General features: G+C 36.8%; 4 protein-coding genes across 6 annotated transcripts; 2 read left to right on the top strand and 2 right to left on the bottom strand.

Annotated features, from left to right (window-relative positions):
• Positions 1–88: 88 nt before the first annotated feature.
• Positions 89–4,704, bottom strand: LOC119999780 (probable serine/threonine-protein kinase DDB_G0280111). Of its 2 annotated transcripts, none has more exons than XM_038847532.1 (8): positions 4,452–4,704; positions 3,319–3,802; positions 2,447–2,612; positions 2,313–2,363; positions 2,034–2,216; positions 1,804–1,897; positions 753–1,513; positions 89–666 (listed from the first exon to the last, which is right to left on the bottom strand). In XM_038847532.1, exons 2-8 carry the CDS (start codon positions 3,780–3,782, stop codon positions 340–342), a joined length of 2,046 nt encoding a protein of 681 aa, XP_038703460.1. In that variant the 5' UTR covers positions 3,783–3,802; positions 4,452–4,704; the 3' UTR covers positions 89–339. The 2 variants fall into 2 exon arrangements, with proteins under 2 accessions (XP_038703460.1, XP_038703467.1); XM_038847539.1 differs by having other exon boundaries at positions 753–1,510; positions 4,452–4,703.
• A 200-nt stretch (positions 4,705–4,904) lies between these two features.
• LOC119999820 lies at positions 4,905–7,917 on the top strand. 2 transcript variants are annotated; one of them, XM_038847581.1, is made up of 6 exons: positions 4,905–5,079; positions 5,655–5,750; positions 6,362–6,430; positions 7,050–7,140; positions 7,259–7,533; positions 7,776–7,917. In XM_038847581.1, exons 2-5 carry the CDS (start codon positions 5,710–5,712, stop codon positions 7,367–7,369), a joined length of 312 nt encoding a protein of 103 aa, XP_038703509.1. In that variant the 5' UTR covers positions 4,905–5,079; positions 5,655–5,709; the 3' UTR covers positions 7,370–7,533; positions 7,776–7,917. The 2 variants fall into 2 exon arrangements, with proteins under 2 accessions (XP_038703509.1, XP_038703518.1); XM_038847590.1 differs by having other exon boundaries at positions 5,577–5,750.
• On the bottom strand, positions 7,619–8,740 carry LOC119999803 (chlorophyll a-b binding protein of LHCII type 1). Its single transcript, XM_038847562.1, has one exon. It carries the CDS (start codon positions 8,563–8,565, stop codon positions 7,765–7,767), a length of 801 nt encoding a protein of 266 aa, XP_038703490.1. The 5' UTR covers positions 8,566–8,740; the 3' UTR covers positions 7,619–7,764.
• Positions 8,741–11,715: 2,975 nt separating this feature from the next.
• Positions 11,716–15,442, top strand: LOC119999795 (beta-glucosidase 12-like). The gene is made up of 13 exons (XM_038847550.1): positions 11,716–11,937; positions 12,079–12,148; positions 12,889–12,947; positions 13,039–13,114; positions 13,221–13,298; positions 13,408–13,495; positions 13,580–13,832; positions 13,915–14,030; positions 14,239–14,453; positions 14,561–14,592; positions 14,703–14,805; positions 14,921–15,023; positions 15,127–15,442. Exons 1-13 carry the CDS (start codon positions 11,794–11,796, stop codon positions 15,293–15,295), a joined length of 1,506 nt encoding a protein of 501 aa, XP_038703478.1. The 5' UTR covers positions 11,716–11,793; the 3' UTR covers positions 15,296–15,442.
• Positions 15,443–17,030: the final 1,588 nt, after the last annotated feature.

Raw genomic sequence — 17,030 nt, 5'->3', positions numbered from 1 at the left:
TGCAAAATCTAAGTTTGCTAAAGATCAATTGCTTCTTATTGCGAACACCAGCCGCCATTATTCTTCCTCATAGCAGAAACCAAGGAAACACACCAAAATAAAAAAGATCAATATATTTATCCAACAATTGAGACAGCCAACAAAGTATACGATCATAGATGGCTGGTCCATAACATGTTCATATCCTCTATTGCTTCAATGGATTTACAGAAATAGACAGCCGAAATCCAAAATCAAAACACCATGCAATTTTAGCTCTCCTTATCCTCATCAGTTCAACCAAGAGCCCCAAGTAATTAATCATGTCTCACCAAAATCCTCGTCACCTCCCAAATAGTGTTAGAAACCAGCCCATCCAGCAGGTTGAGTAGTTGGTTGGCTCTCCGTAATCTTTGACTCACCAATGCCCTGAAAAGTATTTCGTTCGTTATTAGGTCTCAGTCCCTGGGAGCTGGCTGTGGGGTTAGCAGCAAAATTGTCAGTTCCAAAACCCCATGTATCAAAATTCGAAGCTACTTGAGCAGTCTGCTTATCAGAGTGACCATTTCTGGTCCTGACAGAATGAGGTGAGTTGTCCTGGGAAAGAGGTTGCTGCAATGGTTTTGGATCATCAGCAAAAGCTTTCCACGGCACAGGATTTGGGGAATTCCATCCATCACTCTCCCTCTGTTGTAAATGAAGTATATATTGTCATTATCAATAGATAATATGATTCGTGTGTGATCTGTAATGACATTAGGTAGAAACAATACCTGGGGAGTTGAATATGGTCGAACTCCAGTTGAGGTTTGATTTTTTGAAGCGTCTTTATTTGGCGATGGAGTTCTGGCAGCAAGAGCTTGCTTCAGCTCTTGTATCTCATGCCTTTGAGATCGGCAAATGGCAGATAGCTTATCAAATTTGGATGTTATTTCAGCCTTTTCTAAGTTTACCTGCTTCAGCTGATCTCTCAGACTCTCTATTTCAGCCTCCAATGCTTCTTCATTTCCTGGTCTGTTGTTACTCATTCCAAGGTTGACATTACTTGCATTGAATTCAGAGACAAATGTGTTAAAAGCCTCGTCTTGAAAAACAGTAGCCCCATCGCTCTTCAATGATCCTGGCTTCTCTGTACCACGCTCGATGTCTTTCTGCAAAAATGTTCTTTCAAAGTCCTTTGAAGGACCATCCACAGGCTTATGGGATTTACCAAGCGAATGTCTACGTGTAGCATGAGAGTGTGCATCGTCATCTCTTGCATGGCTGGTGTTCTTAGGTAAAGGATGATTTTCTGGTCGGCTTTTATCAAGTTTTAATGTATTATGGCTAGTTGGTTCTTCATCAAATTTAGGGTTGCTCGTGTTTTCAGAAACACGAGAATCTTTTGCATGCTGAGTGGACCAAAAGGCACCAAGCCCTCCACCACTCCCCATCCCAGAAGACGTAGTTCTGGATGACTCTCCAGATGATGGCGGGGGTGGTGGGCTTCTTTGCGGCATGGAAGGCGACCTATCAGTAGGCTTGGAAATACCTGCTGAATCAAATTGCCTCAAAGCATCAACATCTCTTCAATTGAAAGCAACGGTAAAATCCCAAGCATATCTACACTTTTTAATTCTACCTCATTTGCACTACTGACATTTTTTATTTATTTAATATCCGAGATTTTGTCGAGCTTTAATGTTTTCACTCAAACTCAAGCAGGTTCCAGTTGGATCTTGGAAGAAAATCAAAAAACATAATGATTTATTCAGGAAACAAATAAATACTTATACAGACATCCCAATGGCTGTAGCATGTACAAAGATATGGTAATGTCCTCACCTTCATGAATGCCAGTAGACTTCATTTCAGGAGGCCTATCAGGTAATGACTTTTGCATATTAGCAGGCAATTGCTCATTGACACGAAACCACACCTGTCAACATGGGAGGTGGATCCCAGCATCAGTAAGCAGAATGTTAGATTCTCTGCTTCTACATTGCTTTTACACAGGCAATCTAAAACTAACCTAAGTTCATGGAGATGAATGGCCAATCAAGCAAAGCGCTTGCCTGCGTGATATCTGGTCTGTCATGTGGCGAAGCTTGAAGCATGTCTCTAATTAGGACGGTAACAGACGAGCTGTATTTGGGTAACTCTGGTATCCGGTAGTTCCCATTTAAGACTTGCAGCTTGGATTCTCCATCAAATGCATTTTTGAAGTAGCAAATACGAAAAAGAAGACATCCTAGAGCCTGTGGATTCACAGTCACTTTAGTTACCATGTAAGTTGAAGGATAACATTTAACTGTTTCAGGTTTTTGAAGAATCGTGAGGTTCACTCAACTTACCCATATGTCGACTTTCTCATTTATAAGATCTCTCCGGAACAGATCCCACATCTATCTCAGCAAAAACAAAAACATAATTAAACACTTAAACCACATTATATCACCAATTCACTCTTTGAAAAGTATAATATTACCTCAGGGGCTCTATAGGCAGGTGTAGTGTGCTTCCGTATGTTGTCCTCTTCAATTCCCATTTCCTCAGGCTTCTCAAAGATCTTGTGATTGGTAGAAGTGCTACCAAAATCGCACAACTTCCATAATCCATCGTGCCCCAATAAAAGATTCTCAGCTTTAAGGTCCCTGGTATCCAAATAAAAAAGAAAATAGCCACACGCAATTTCTTGTTAAAACACAAAAGAAAACCCATCTAATAATTTAGTGAAGTTGCAAATAACAGCCATGTTATGAGGTTTGATTACATTCCTCTTTCTATTGCCTCACACAGAAGTCAAGACACCTTGAAAGGAAAATATTGAAACATAGTTTAACTCAATGAACACCATCGAAATCAGGGAATATTTAATGCCCTGCATTGTGAGTCCAAACAGTGTGGATTATAAAACAGTGTAAACTGTAGTGATACAATTCAACTCAACAATAATTGTTGGTACAACTGACCAACAATGATTTGCATACTGAGGAATAAAAATGTAGCTAACAATGCACCTTCTGGAGAGACTGTATCAAATAATAAACACCCACTGACAGTATCATTCATGCCCAACTAGAAAAAGTATACTCCCAGAGCAATCACGAAATCCTTATATTTTTAAGTTCTGCAACATGTGACCTAATAGTAGAGTTGCAGGGCTAAACTCTAAAGGTCACGTGTTTAATTGGAAATGGTCCCTCCACATATTATGTGGGGTAAGGTCTACGTATATCTTGGGTGTCCTCGACCCCGCCCACTGCGGGAGCCTTCTGCACGGGTGTTGTTTGCTAATGAAAGAAACCTTTCATTAAGGAAAATGAGTAAACCATTTAACATGGGGTCTAGTAGCTTAACCTGTGAGCTATAGGTGGTGACTGGCAGTGCATTGCAAAAACTGCATTACAAATATCTCGGAAAATTGAAATGACTTGTTTCTCATCAAAATATGCAGCTCCTCTGCTTTCAAGGACATTGACCAGAGACTTCTCACAAAATTCCATCACAAGGAGAGCTTCCTTTGTTCTGCCCATGTCAAAGATAGAATGTGCATGAAGTGTGACAATATTGGGGTGGCCTCTAAGCGATTTCATCACAGAGATCTCCTTCATCACAAGTTCAAGTGACTCCTCATCATTGCATACCATGTGCTTCAAAGCATACTGTTTCGATGGCTGTACAGCATCCCGAGCAAAGTAAACACATGAGAACCCTCCCTCAGCAAAGGCTTTTTGGACATGAATTTTAAGATTTCCAACATCAATGCAGCGACCTTCAAGCCCTGTTGGTTCTTTTTGCATGAATGGTTTGAACCTCCACATGGTTATTTCAGTGAAGACAGCTGAAACACCACACAAGCCATAAAAAAAATTACTAAAAGAATTGAGTACAAACCCAACTACATTAAGAATCATTGATGGCAATGAAAAAATTACACATTAAATCCAAAAGAAAAATGCTTTTCAAAGATCAAGGAAAAATTAAGAACTGAAAAGAAGCAGGATATTATCCTAATATAGCAAGTTCTGAAAACTAAACAATCACAACAAAATCCTTTAAAAAAATATACTCAATGCTAGTCTTTATCTTTCTTCCAGACACAAAAAAACCCAAGTTTAACCAATTACATTAGATCTGGTAATAAAGAAATTTAGAGACAGAAGTTAATTAGAAGTAATCCGAAGATAATCAACAAGCAATGGATCTGCAGTAACAAATTCAAGATCTCAATCAGATGAAATCAGAGCGTCATGCCGTCAAATCTACACGATGCAACCATCGAACTTAAAAATCGAGATCTTAAGCTCTAATTCGACAAAATCGCTAACGAAATCAATTACCCATTATTTATTTTGTTTCCTACATTTCATTTCCTCTGCCGTAAACGTACACAATAACACGATAAAACAAGCATTCGAGCTCAACAGATCAATAAAAAAAATAACATTCACACTAAAATAAAACTTCCAAGGGAAAAGAAGTAACTTTACCAGTGATGATCCGATCGAGAGACTAATCGATTCGATTGACCGACTGATTAATGAGCGTGTTAAAGAAGGTAACGAGAATCTAAAGGATGTAAATGAAGCCGTCCTGTCCAGATATGGATCAATACGCGCAAAATCCAAGTAGTATAGAATCTTGATTTCTCAATAGAAGAAATCAGTGCATATTGGAAAGAGAGAGAGAGAAGGTTTTAGAGAGCGAAACAAGGAAAAAGCCTGCAAGCAGGCGCAGAACATATGCAAACAGAGTGCGTTGGAGGAGGAAGAGGACGTGAACGTGACTTGGCTGCTAGAAATCCCGTGAGATAGATTCGGGTACGCTCGAGTATACAATTACTATTTAGTTTCTTGCGGTTGATTACCACGTGTCAAATGTTGATTTGATCAATAAACCAGCTTAGCGTACCAATTATTCTTATTCTTACAAGGAAAATGCCAGTGCCTTGTTTAGTCTCCAAAACAGAGTACAGGTGCCCCAGACCCGGATGCTCTCCTCGCTCCTGTAGCCTACCTTGTGCGAAAGCCTATAAACAACGTATTGGATGCAGCGGCAAGCGCGACCAGACCCAATTTGTTCCTCTCTCTCAATTTGACGATAATCTCCTCATCTCTGGTAACTTTTCCTCTCTGTCTCTGTCTTTGATTAGTCATTTTTTTTAGTTACAGGTTGAATTGGATGGTACTGTTGCGAGTTTCTTCGTACTTTTATTTTTTTCTCTTTTGTAGAGTTCGTGAATTTCATCGTCTTTCATGGTGATTTTAATTCCCACTTTTGGTTTCATGATAGATTCTGCTTCTGCTTTGCTTGAGGAAGATTTTCAATACCCTTTTTGCTGTTTGTTTGGATTCTTTTTGGATAAGTAGTTGCACGCACAAGGATTTTAAGCGAAGAACGTAATTGTTACTGAATTCTAGATGTTCTTATTTTGCATTTTAAGCATTTTCTGGAATACGGCTTGTCATTTGCTTCTATATCTTTTCTATTCTCGGTTGAGAAATTCTCCATCGGCAGCTTGTTGTCCACTCAATGAAGTTTTTTACTTTTCAATTCATCTTCCTGTTTTCAAAAATTATTTGTTTAGATTATAATTTGTTGGAGGAAGTGAATAGGGTTGCTGAATCTGCTCAAAGAACTAGAATCAAATTGCGTGCTTATCCTCACTTTAAGCTGCCATATTATCTTTGAAACCTTCGAAGTGCTGCTGCAAGTCGAAGAACAAAGTTCCTAATTCTCCCTAGTGGAATGTCAAAGAGGGAGAAGAATCAATCTCACTATGAGCAAAGGTTATTTTATTTTTAAAACCCTTTTGTGGAATTAAGATGGGATTATTATCATCTGCACTGTATCATTTGATGGATTTTGATTTTTGAATATTCCAATTTTTTATATTTATACCCTCTATCTCTCTCTTTAGAGTCATAAACTTGCACTGGACGATTTTTTTCAACCATAGTTAACTAACTTATTTGTATGTCAAGATCTGGTGAGAGACCTGAAAGAAGTTCCGTTTGCTCGTGCTTGCCTTATTTAATTATTTTATACCTTTGTTGTTTACTCTCATGTTTGTTTACTTAGATATCCCTTTCTTTGTTTCTTCTATTATGCAACTCTATGCATCATGTAGTTTTCTAATAAGCATTGTTGCCATTAAATGTTGATTTGGTTAGTGAAGAAAGGCTGTCGCTTGACTATTGTGTGATGTCTGCATTTGGAATTCTGATTTTGCAGCCACTGCTACTGAATTATGATGCATTCTGTGCTCGATATTATTACTTCTTAGGTGCAGGGGGGTATTTGGGTTCCTGTAAGCTGTTGATTTGGAGATTGTGGGTTTGATTACTTTGAACATGCCTTCATCTATGTTCTAAAAAGTTGGTTCCTATTACTTTTTCAGGAAGAAATTTATCTCTTGGACAATTGAGTGGCGTTTCCACTCTACAGATGTTGTTTTACTAGACCGCGGGTAGGTGAGTTTATTAGAGAAACTTCAATATAACTGAATTATTCTTCCTACACGTGCATGGTTGAAATGTTAGTTTCCTGAAATTTTCTTATTTTACTTTAGAACTGGCTATTGAATTTTTTATGGCTATAACCCGTGAATTTAGAAACAATCCAGTTAACGAACTTTCCTTTTTATAGTTGGAGTTGGTTGTAAATTGCAGTTGATAGAAATGAGAGCAAAGGGGAACTCATGGAATGAATGTTCACTAATTGCTCATATGGATCCACGTAGTTAACCCCAAAATTGTTTAGTAAAGGATTCGATGATGGTTGAGATGGGTGGTTGTTCATTGAACATTGGCCACATCCTTTGCATCATCTCTGAAGTGTTAACTAAGCAAAACTGACTCAAGAATTTCTTCAAAAAAGGAGCGTTAAATAGGTGCGCATTTTGGTTTATTTTCTATGCAGTGTTTGAATTGCTAATCCATCATATCTTTTATAAAAACAAAAGAAAGTACATAGGAAAATCCCCAATCTCTCTATTTCATTATGCCAGTTTCTTACCTGAGAAGTAATGCAATTTAGTGTTGCTTAGAACTGGGCCGCATCAATAACTGATAAGTTTCTTCTTGCAGAATGCATGAAGATGAGACCCTTGCATCAAGTCTGAGTGTCTTGCCTAGCTTAGGCGGTTCTTTTATTTTACCATTTTTTGTTAGGGTTAAGGTGTTAGCAACCAACCCCTCTTTTTACTTTTTATTTATTGGTTCTTTTATGTTAAATTATGTATATAGTATGTTGCTGAATATGTTGTTCTCCTTTTCCTGCCTATTTGCCTTTGCAGGGCCCCAGGTCACCTTATCATGAGTTGGACGTGAAGGCGCCTCTTACCTTCAAGAGGATGACAACCGGGGCCATGTTTTATCAACTGTACTTCTTAAAGCAATTATTTTGAAACCTCCAGGTACCTTTTGTTGAAGGTCGTTCGAGCTTTTCCTGGGAGTATACCATGGGTTACTTCAGCGTCGTTGTGCCTGGTACTCGAACATTGGCTCGAGGCATTTTCTCCACCTCTTCTTACCCCGAAAAGGCAGGGACACCTTCCGTCTAGGAAATCGGGTGAGTGATCGGTATCAAATTACTTCAATTTACACATAATTTTAGTCTTAAATCTTCCTAGTTCCAGCACTTCAAGGAAGAAAGATTGGAAGAAAAAAAATGCAGTTTCAATTCAAGAGATTACAATTAAACTCTGCATTACTGGTGGACAACTTTACATCACCAGTCAGAAATACAACAATACACAGACAATTCTCTCTCTCTCACTTTCACTCACCGAAAAGCCTACTCTCACTTTCCAGGTACAAAGTTTGTGGCATAAGCCCAAGCATTGTTGTTAACGGGATCAGCGAGGTGGTCCGCCAAGTTCTCTAATGGGCCCTTACCAGTCACAATGGCCTGAACAAAGAATCCAAACATGGAAAACATGGCCAACCTACCATTCTTGAGCTCCTTCACCTTGAGTTCAGCAAAAGCCTCTGGGTCATCAGCAAGGCCTAATGGGTCAAAGCTCCCACCTGGATAAATTGGGTCAGTCACCTCACCGAGAGGCCCGCCAGCAATTCTGTAGCCCTCAACAGCACCCATCAAGACCACCTGAGAGGCCCAAATAGCAAGAATGCTTTGTGCGTGGATCAAGCTTGGGTTGCCCAAGTAGTCAAGCCCACCCTCGCTGAAGATCTGTGATCCAGCCTTGAACCACACGGCCTCACCAAACTTGACACCATTACGGGCCAAGAGCTCTGGGAAGACACACCCAAGGGCCCCAAGCATGGCCCATCTGGAGTGGATCACTTCGAGTTCACGGTTCTTGGCGAAGGTTTCTGGGTCAGCAGAAAGTCCAGCTGTGTCCCAGCCGTAGTCACCAGGGAACTCTCCAGTCAAGTAAGATGGGGCCTCACCAGAGAATGGGCCCAAGTACTTCACTCTGTCTGGGCCGTACCATGGGCTTCCTGATGAGCCAGGCTTTTTGGTGGTGGTTTTCCTCATGGAAACACGGCCATTGCCGAAGAGCTCTGGCAAAGAGGGGCCGAGCTGGACTGCCTTTCCGACGAAGGAAGGAGAGGAGAGAGCCATTGTTGAGGCTGCCATGATTTTGGGTGGCTGAAAACAAGCGTTAAAGAGCAAGTGAAGGTGGGAATTTGTGTTGTCTGTGATTGGGCTTAATGGGCTTGGTTTATATATATGGGTTGTAGAAGAAGATGTCCTTATCTTAGACAATCAATATGTGAATTCTTATTGGCTCTTGATATTTTGTAGGTTATTGGTTCCACCTGGCACTCTCTCCACCACTCATCATCATCTCTTGCATTCAAATACACACGATTGGTGTCAAAAATCTAGACAGATTTCATAAGTTACATATCCTTCCAATAGGTGACTGCCACTTGTACAACGATATAACAGCCCTATTATCCGGTTTCTAAATAAAATGCAGGAATTACGAAATGGGTTTGTGGGCTCATGGCATCCCAACATTTGAAGTAAATGTTATTTATGGTCATTGACATGTAGGCATTCACTTACGTTTTAAACGTTGCAAATTGATCACTGGTTTACTGAATCGATCCACGGTCAGTTTTTCTTATGATTAAGTGACAAAGTTGTAAGTTGTAACATGGTTATCTCTCAGTGATCAAAAGTAACATTTATTCACCGTTTTTATTAATTCATTTGATAATATAGTTATAATTTTCAATTAAACATTTCCTTAACAAGAGCAAGATAAATAAAGTGGGCCAAAAGGCACTAAGTGATGAGCAATATATGGGCCAAAGTGAGCGGTGTCGGGCCATTTTGTATTCAGGCGGGCTGGAGCCTAGGCTCATTAAGTTATGAGGCCTTTGCTTTGGACCAGACTTGATTAGATAAGACTTAAGATTTCAAGTGTCAACAACCTTCAAGTTGATGATTATATATTTTAAACCCTAAAATTTGACTATTGTCAATATTAATTTATTTTTATTGGTGTGGGCCATGGTGGATTAAGAAGAAATGGGCCATGGAAACTTCTCCAACTAACATCCATAAATTCTTTTATTCTTAGTCTACCCCCTAGCTACTTTCAACAAATATAATGTCCAAACTTTGAAAATAATTTCAAATCCTTTTTCGGATTTGGATTATCGTGGATACATCATATTATTCTTATTAATTTATTCCTCTAAAATTCAGCAAGTGGGTTAAGCCCAATTCACTAAGCCTAAGAAAATATATAGTTAGTAAAATGTGGAGGGCTTGTTCTTATAAAAAATATTATATCTACATATCTTTTCGACGTGGAATTCTAATAGCCACAATCAATTGTGTATTTAAAAGTAAAAAACCCAAAAGATTGGAGAATATCAAGTATGTAAAGCTATTGTGATTAATTCAACAGCGCTGACATCAAAACCAAGAAATATTGAAACTTCTTTTCGTGGGAAACGAGAAATGTTAATTTTATTAATTTCAACATCATTGCTCATTGTGTCTATTTTATTTTATTTGGTTTTGTATTCAAATCTTAAATAAGTAAAAAAAAATTATAAATAATATTGTAATATATGATCTAACGAATCCAACGATATTTTTTTTCAAACGAAAATCAAATTCATCGGGATCGAAATATTAAATGTTTTGAGTTTATATTTGACGGTCTATAGTTGTTATACATTTTTCATGTTGAATTCAACTTTTATTTCGAATAAAAAAAAGTCGTTGGATTCGTTAGGTTTAATACTACACACATTTATGTTTTTTTTTATAAAAAAAAATTGAACTCAAAACAATTAAGGCCTCAACTTGTCTTAAAAGCTTGGGCAACAATGGCGGCTATATAGCCTTCTGGTTCACTGAATAGTATTCATGTTCTAGAATTCTGCTTTGTCTTTTGCACATATTCGGACAATTTGAAGACAGTGACTTTACTGATCAGTTCCCAGCGCGTTGGAATATAGTAAACTTTGTTGACTTGTCGTATTAAATTAAATATAATATTTTCACAAGCATAAAATAATAATAACTCTATTAGCACTTGAGCATTAATCATATCAAAATCAAACCTATTGTTTTTATGTATATTTTTGTCAAAAAGTTATATAGCTTATTGTATTAAATTACCTAATAAATTAAATAATTGAGGCCGGTACTAAAAAATCAAGAAAAACACAAAGACAACCATCTCGGACACTCCTGAATGATACCGTATTACAACCGGACATCGTCAAACAATCGTCGAACGATTCTGTACTCCACTGGTTTACACCAGGTTACAAAGGCGGAATAAAAAAAACAACGCATAAATTACATCTTGGATCTATATCAAGGATCTTGGTTTCCCCTTCAACAAAAGAGGTCAATCTCCATCAGTTATGAGAATCTCATTACTAGAAACCAAGTATATGTCACTGGAGGACACCAGAAACATCAATGATGAAAGAATATGCGATAGATAGAGGAGATCTAGAGCAAGAAGAAGATAAACCCTGCAAAATCTTTGTTCAACACACAAACATAAAAGATAAAAGAAAAACAAATCTAGATAAAGAATGGACAATTTTAACCCATGAGAGGAGGGGGAATGGGTGGGGAGGAGGAGAAGAGTCGGGTCTCTCCTTCTTCTATACTATTGTTGAAGATGAGAGCTGAGAGGTTTAGGTTTTTAGAGAGAGTCTCATATCCAATACTCCTACATATCAAATACCAATAAAAGATCTGCCCTTACATCAAGTCATATTATTCTTGAATGGGCGGATTAAGGTCCTGTAGTAAAGTCATTGCAGTTTTAATCACGAACATCTAATTTTTTGAATTTTATAAATATATTGGACGTGTGTGATGGCCAATTGACCATTGCAGTAACTTCTACCGCAGGGCTCTATGCCCTTATCCGTCATTTGGATTCGGTGTATCTTTAGCTATGATCGTCCTTTGGATTCGGTGTATCTTTAGCTATGATTGTATTTTAGGCTTATAAAAAAAAACATTTATGTATTTTAGGTATACTATTCCAAATCTATGCATGTGGCCTTTCGTCTTGACTATCGTTTTTTTCTGTATTTATTCATGTTGACTATTAATAATTAGCCATCTCCAAAGATAAGATGAGGCAGACAATGAAGCTTTTATTTTCCATGTCCTATCGATCAATTCAAAGTTCAACACTGAATATGATATAATATATAGTATTTTTATAATCTTATTTTATTCTCCCACTACATGAGACTATTATATATATTATATATTATATATATATACACACACGCAGAGAGAGAGGTGGGCTGGGTGTGATGAGTGATGAGAAGCGAGAACAGGAAGTGAAAGAAAGTAAAGTAAGTTATGGCGATTCAATTAGGTTCCTTCCAAATATGCCTTGTCGCCATAATATTAAGCATGGTGGTTTGCACCGCCGGAACAAAGCCCATCGGCCGCAGTAGTTTCCCGGCAGGATTCAGTTTCGGCACCGGAATCTCCGCTTCATCGGTAAGCTTGCATCTTTAATTTCAATTAAACATACAATAAGCTAAGCCAATGGAATCACACACCTATATATATATATACACATATATGTGCGTATATATAAATTCATTTACTTATTTATTTCAATTTTTTTGTAATGATTAGTCGGAAGGAGCAGCATATGAAGATGGAAGGGGACCAAGCATTTGTGACACTTATGTTAGGAAATACCCAGGTCTATCTCTAATCTCTCCCTATCGTTCTCGTTTTTGCCTAAAAAAAACAAACACAAAAATAGTCATTTAGGAAATTGTTTCTTTGCCTTAGTAAAATTGGTTGTATTATTCGGGTACATCTCGGTGTTTGTTCTTCGGTTTCATAATTCCTCTACTAAAGTTTGCATATTCCTAGATTGCTGACATGACGCTAGATGTAATATTTGTTATTATAGAATGAGGTGACCTTAAACCCTTTTGGGAAAAAAATAAATTTGTTGTATTATTAAATTTATCAATTTTTTTATCAAAAGAAATTTATAATTATTTGTGGGTCATGTAGTTATGTTCAAATTATTATTATTATTATTATTGATTGAAGGGGAAGGAGATGTAAAGGCTCAAACTCGAGATTTCTATGATATATCACATACATGAGTGTATCTTAGTTACTCTTGATTCTCATGTTCGAATCATCATTGATATAGCACCATAATTATGAATTGGCTGGTAATTAAGGATAGAATCTTATCGGATAACTGAGGGCCAATAATTTTTGTCCCCAAGTCAAAGGTTATCCTGGATAAAGTGATGGCCAATACTTAACGAACAAGTAGTATTTGTTCTGTTTTTTTCCCAATTTTTTTGACAACCAATTTTTCTCAATTTCCCAAAAATATATATTTGAATTTTTCACAATCAATTTTTTTTTATTTTAAATGTGGAAATCTGACATCATTATTATTATTATATATTGTAGGTAAAGTTATGGATCGAAGCACTGGAGATGTGGGTGCTGGTTTTTATCATCACTACAAGGTACACCAATTTTGGTATTTAACAACACAATATAATTCATAATTTACAAAAATAGAAAAATAATTATATGATTGAGAAATATTTTTTGCAGGAGGATGTAAAATTATTGAAGAAAATTGGAGTCGACTCCTTCAAATTCTCCATTTCTTGGTCCAGAGTATTACCTAGTAAAGACCAATATTTTTAATTTAATATGTAAATTATACTTTTATTAATCATAATTAAAAGGTAATTAAGTTTGGTTTTTGGTATTTTTTGAATGATCATTTTTAGAGGGGAAGATAAGTGGAGGAGTAAACCCACTTGGTGTGAAATTCTACAATGACCTAATTGATGAACTCCTAGCCAATGGTACTCAATCCCTAACTCTCTCTCTCCTCTTACCCAACTCAATTTGCATTTAATTTGGGTTCATTTAGCATTAATTTGGAATGTATGTATGTGTTAATAACATGAGCAGGAATAAAGCCCTTTGTTATCTTACTCTACTTTGACACACCACAAGCACTTGAAGATGAGTATGATGGACTCCTGAGCCCTAACATTGTGTAAGTAATTAACACAAATCAACATTTCTAGACTGGTGATGATTATAAACAAAATCTTAATCTAATTTGACGGATGTGTTATAGGAAAGATTTTGAAAATTACGCGGATTTTTGCTTCAAAACATTCGGCGATCGGGTCAAGAAATGGATTACCGTTCATGACCCAACTGGATTTAGTTACCATGGTTACGCGGATGGCAGCTTTGCACCTGGTCGATGTTCTAGCTACATCGCAAATTGCTCTACCGGAAACTCTGCCACCGAACCTTACATTGCTGGCCATCATCTTCTTCTTTCTCATGCTGCCGCAGTGAAATTGTACAAGCAGAAATACCAGGTTAATTTCAATATTTCAGAAGCTTGTGACGAATTTTTTTGACTTTCATTAATTTTTTTAATTAAAATTGATACAATTTCAGGCTACTCAAAAGGGGCAAATTGGAATCACAATTCTTTCTCACTGGTTTGTACCAAAAAATAATACTTTATCAGACATTGAAGCTGCCTCTAGAGGACTAGATTACTTCTTTGGATGGTAAGTACACATATTTAATGGAGAATTCTCAAGTGTGGGATCCATTTAAAAGTGCGGTATCCATTTAACATCATTCATTTAGCGTAAGTATAGCCCCCACACGTAATAGGGTCTGTGCATGAATGGTGTTAGATGGATCCCGTACTTTTTTTTATAAACATGTTACATTTTACACTAAAATGTAATTAATTAACAAAATTTGGCGTAGGTTTGGGCATCCAGTTGTGTATGGTGATTATCCGAAAAGTATCCGATCGATCGCCGGAGATCGACTGCCGAAATTTACAGAAGCTGAATCAAAGTTGGTTAAGGGATCATTTGATTTTCTTGGTCTCAATTACTTCACGACTAATTATCTGCAATATGTTCCGTTGAACCCTGTCAACACCAGCTTCACTTCAGATAGACAATTGGCCTTCAGTTGTAAGTTTAATTATATATTTTCCTTAATTAATTGTTAATCTAAATTAAGTTTGAGTTAATTTATGGTTATTATTATAAATTGTTCATGTTTAATTGTTTTGCCACAGTTGACAAGAATGGAGTTCCTATTGGCACACCAGTAAGCTCTTTCTCTATCTTTCTCCCTAATTATAAATCAGAAATAATTAATTAGTCAAACATGGATTGATAATTATAGTTAATTTCAATTTTTAATTGATTTTTTTGCAGACTTCTATGATCTGGTTGTACAACTACCCAAAGGGGTTCAGGAACCTTCTGCTATATATTAAGAAAAATTACAAAAACCCTCCAATTTACATCTCTGAGAATGGTAATTACTGAATTAAACAATTTGTTATTAATTATTAATTTAATTTATGGTTTCTTAATTAACATCATTAAATTTAATTAAATTTAATTTGGATATTCTGAATGTGGGCATGCAGGAATGGGAGATAGTGGTTCATGGCCAATTCAACAAGCTCTGAATGATACTTTGAGAATAAAATATCACCATGACCATCTATCATACCTTTTAAAAGCAATTAAGTAAGTAATTATTAATGTAATCCTCATAGTTTAACAATAATGTTATGATTAATTAAGAGGTGATTAAATTAATTAATTAATGTTGTTTGATTTTGGTGGGCAGGGATGGTGCGAATGTGAAAGGGTACCATACGTGGTCGTTTTTGGATGATTTTGCATACGAAGCTGGTTATTCAGTTCGTTCTGGGCTCACTTTTGTTGATCACAAGAATAATTTGAAGAGATACCCTAAAGACTCTGCTTATTGGCTTAGCCAGTTTCTTAGACAATAAACTTCAGAATCTATGTAACTTGAGAGAGATTGAGTAGATGATGATATTTTTGTCTTGCTATACTATGTTAGTATGTTGTATTGTTTAATAAGACACTCCCGTCATTCCATTTTCACTTGGAAATATAATATATTTTTTAACTAGAAACTCATCCAAGACACGATTACATTGGACGTCATCCTATATGAGAAACCTCGGACACATGAGTCCCCATGCTCACATGAATCAAACAATTACAGGGTCTTCGACTCATGGAGGTGGGTACAAAGAGATTTGTTGGACGTGAGAGTTGAATCTAGGACCTCTTGTATTTTGTAAGAGTTGGTCCTGTCAACTTGCTACCCTGCAAACGCTCTTAGAAGGAGTGTTTTTATTTGGGAAAATTCCAGACCGGTACCATTGATGAAACTTTTGGACACTTAAGTCCAGTGTAAAAAATTTTATCCCTCTAAAATATCATTAACATGCTAATTACTTTCTTATCCTTATCTTTTTTCTCCAACAACACCTATACTTCTCCTCTTCTCTCTCTCTCCCCCATCTTTTTACAAAATTAATCGATGTTCATCCTCTCCCACACATTCACAACACAAAATGCCTCACGAAAGCAATTTTATTGAACCATTGCTATTAAATCTTTCCACTTAACTTTAATATTTCCTTTTAACAGGACCTTTTAACCTCACTTTTCTTCACTATTAATCATAATAATCATCAAAAACACCCCCATCATTAGTACCAGACTAAGACACGTACACCAATACATATATCTGCATATGCTCCATTAAACCCACATAGACAGAAGTTTACACGTGTGATCGAGAAAAAACAGTCCACCACTACCAAGTGCCAACAACAAAGGTATAATGTGAACCAAAGTGGTTCTTCTTGTGTCTCTCTTCAGTTTGGAATTTTCTATGCATGAATTATGATGTCTGCATGCTTTATTAAATGGATTTATACTTGGCACGGTTTTATAGCCTGAGATCCGGTCGATTTTGGTGACGATTCGCTACACCATCACTACCGTTGGACTCTCTTCACTGAGACGCACAATGCCTAACCAAGTACAACCCAAAAGGGCCATTGGATAAGGCGTTTTAGAATAGTAACATTGGTCGGTTAATGTTACTATTTCAAAACAGTAACATTGGTCGGCCAGTGTTACTATTTTAAAAAAACTTCAGATCCAGCCCATTTTGATGGTGATTGGCCATACCACCATCACAGTTGGACTCTCCTCATTGAAGCACACAATGCCCAACCAAGTACAGTCCAAAATGGCCACCGAATATGGCCATTTTAAAACAGTAACATTGATATGTCAATGTTACTATTTCAAAATAGTAACATTGATTGGCCAGTGTTACTATTTCAAAACAGCAACATTGATCGGTCAATGTTACTATTTGGAAAAAACTTCAGATCTTATCGATTTCGACGATAATTCGTAACACCACCATCACCATTTGACTCCCCTCATAGAGAAGCATAATGTCCAGTCATATTTGGACCAAAATGATAGCCATGAAAAGAGATGAGAGAGAGAAAGATGTAGTAAAGAGAGAGATGCAATATGAGAGAGAAAGTTGTTGTGATGAGAGAGAGATGCAGTAGAGAGAGAAGATGTAGTGAGATAAGAGAGAGATGTAATATATAAAGAAAGTAATGTAGGAAAAGAGGGGCAAGTGGCGCTAGTAAAGCCATTCCTTAATAATAATGTAATTAATCTTAC

This window comes from Tripterygium wilfordii, chromosome 1 (assembly GCF_013401445.1).
Source record: "Tripterygium wilfordii isolate XIE 37 chromosome 1, ASM1340144v1, whole genome shotgun sequence".
In the NCBI taxonomy this organism is placed as follows: domain Eukaryota; kingdom Viridiplantae; phylum Streptophyta; class Magnoliopsida; order Celastrales; family Celastraceae; genus Tripterygium; species Tripterygium wilfordii.
Note: the sequence above shows the minus strand (reverse complement) of the source record. Positions and strands in the feature narration are given on the sequence as shown.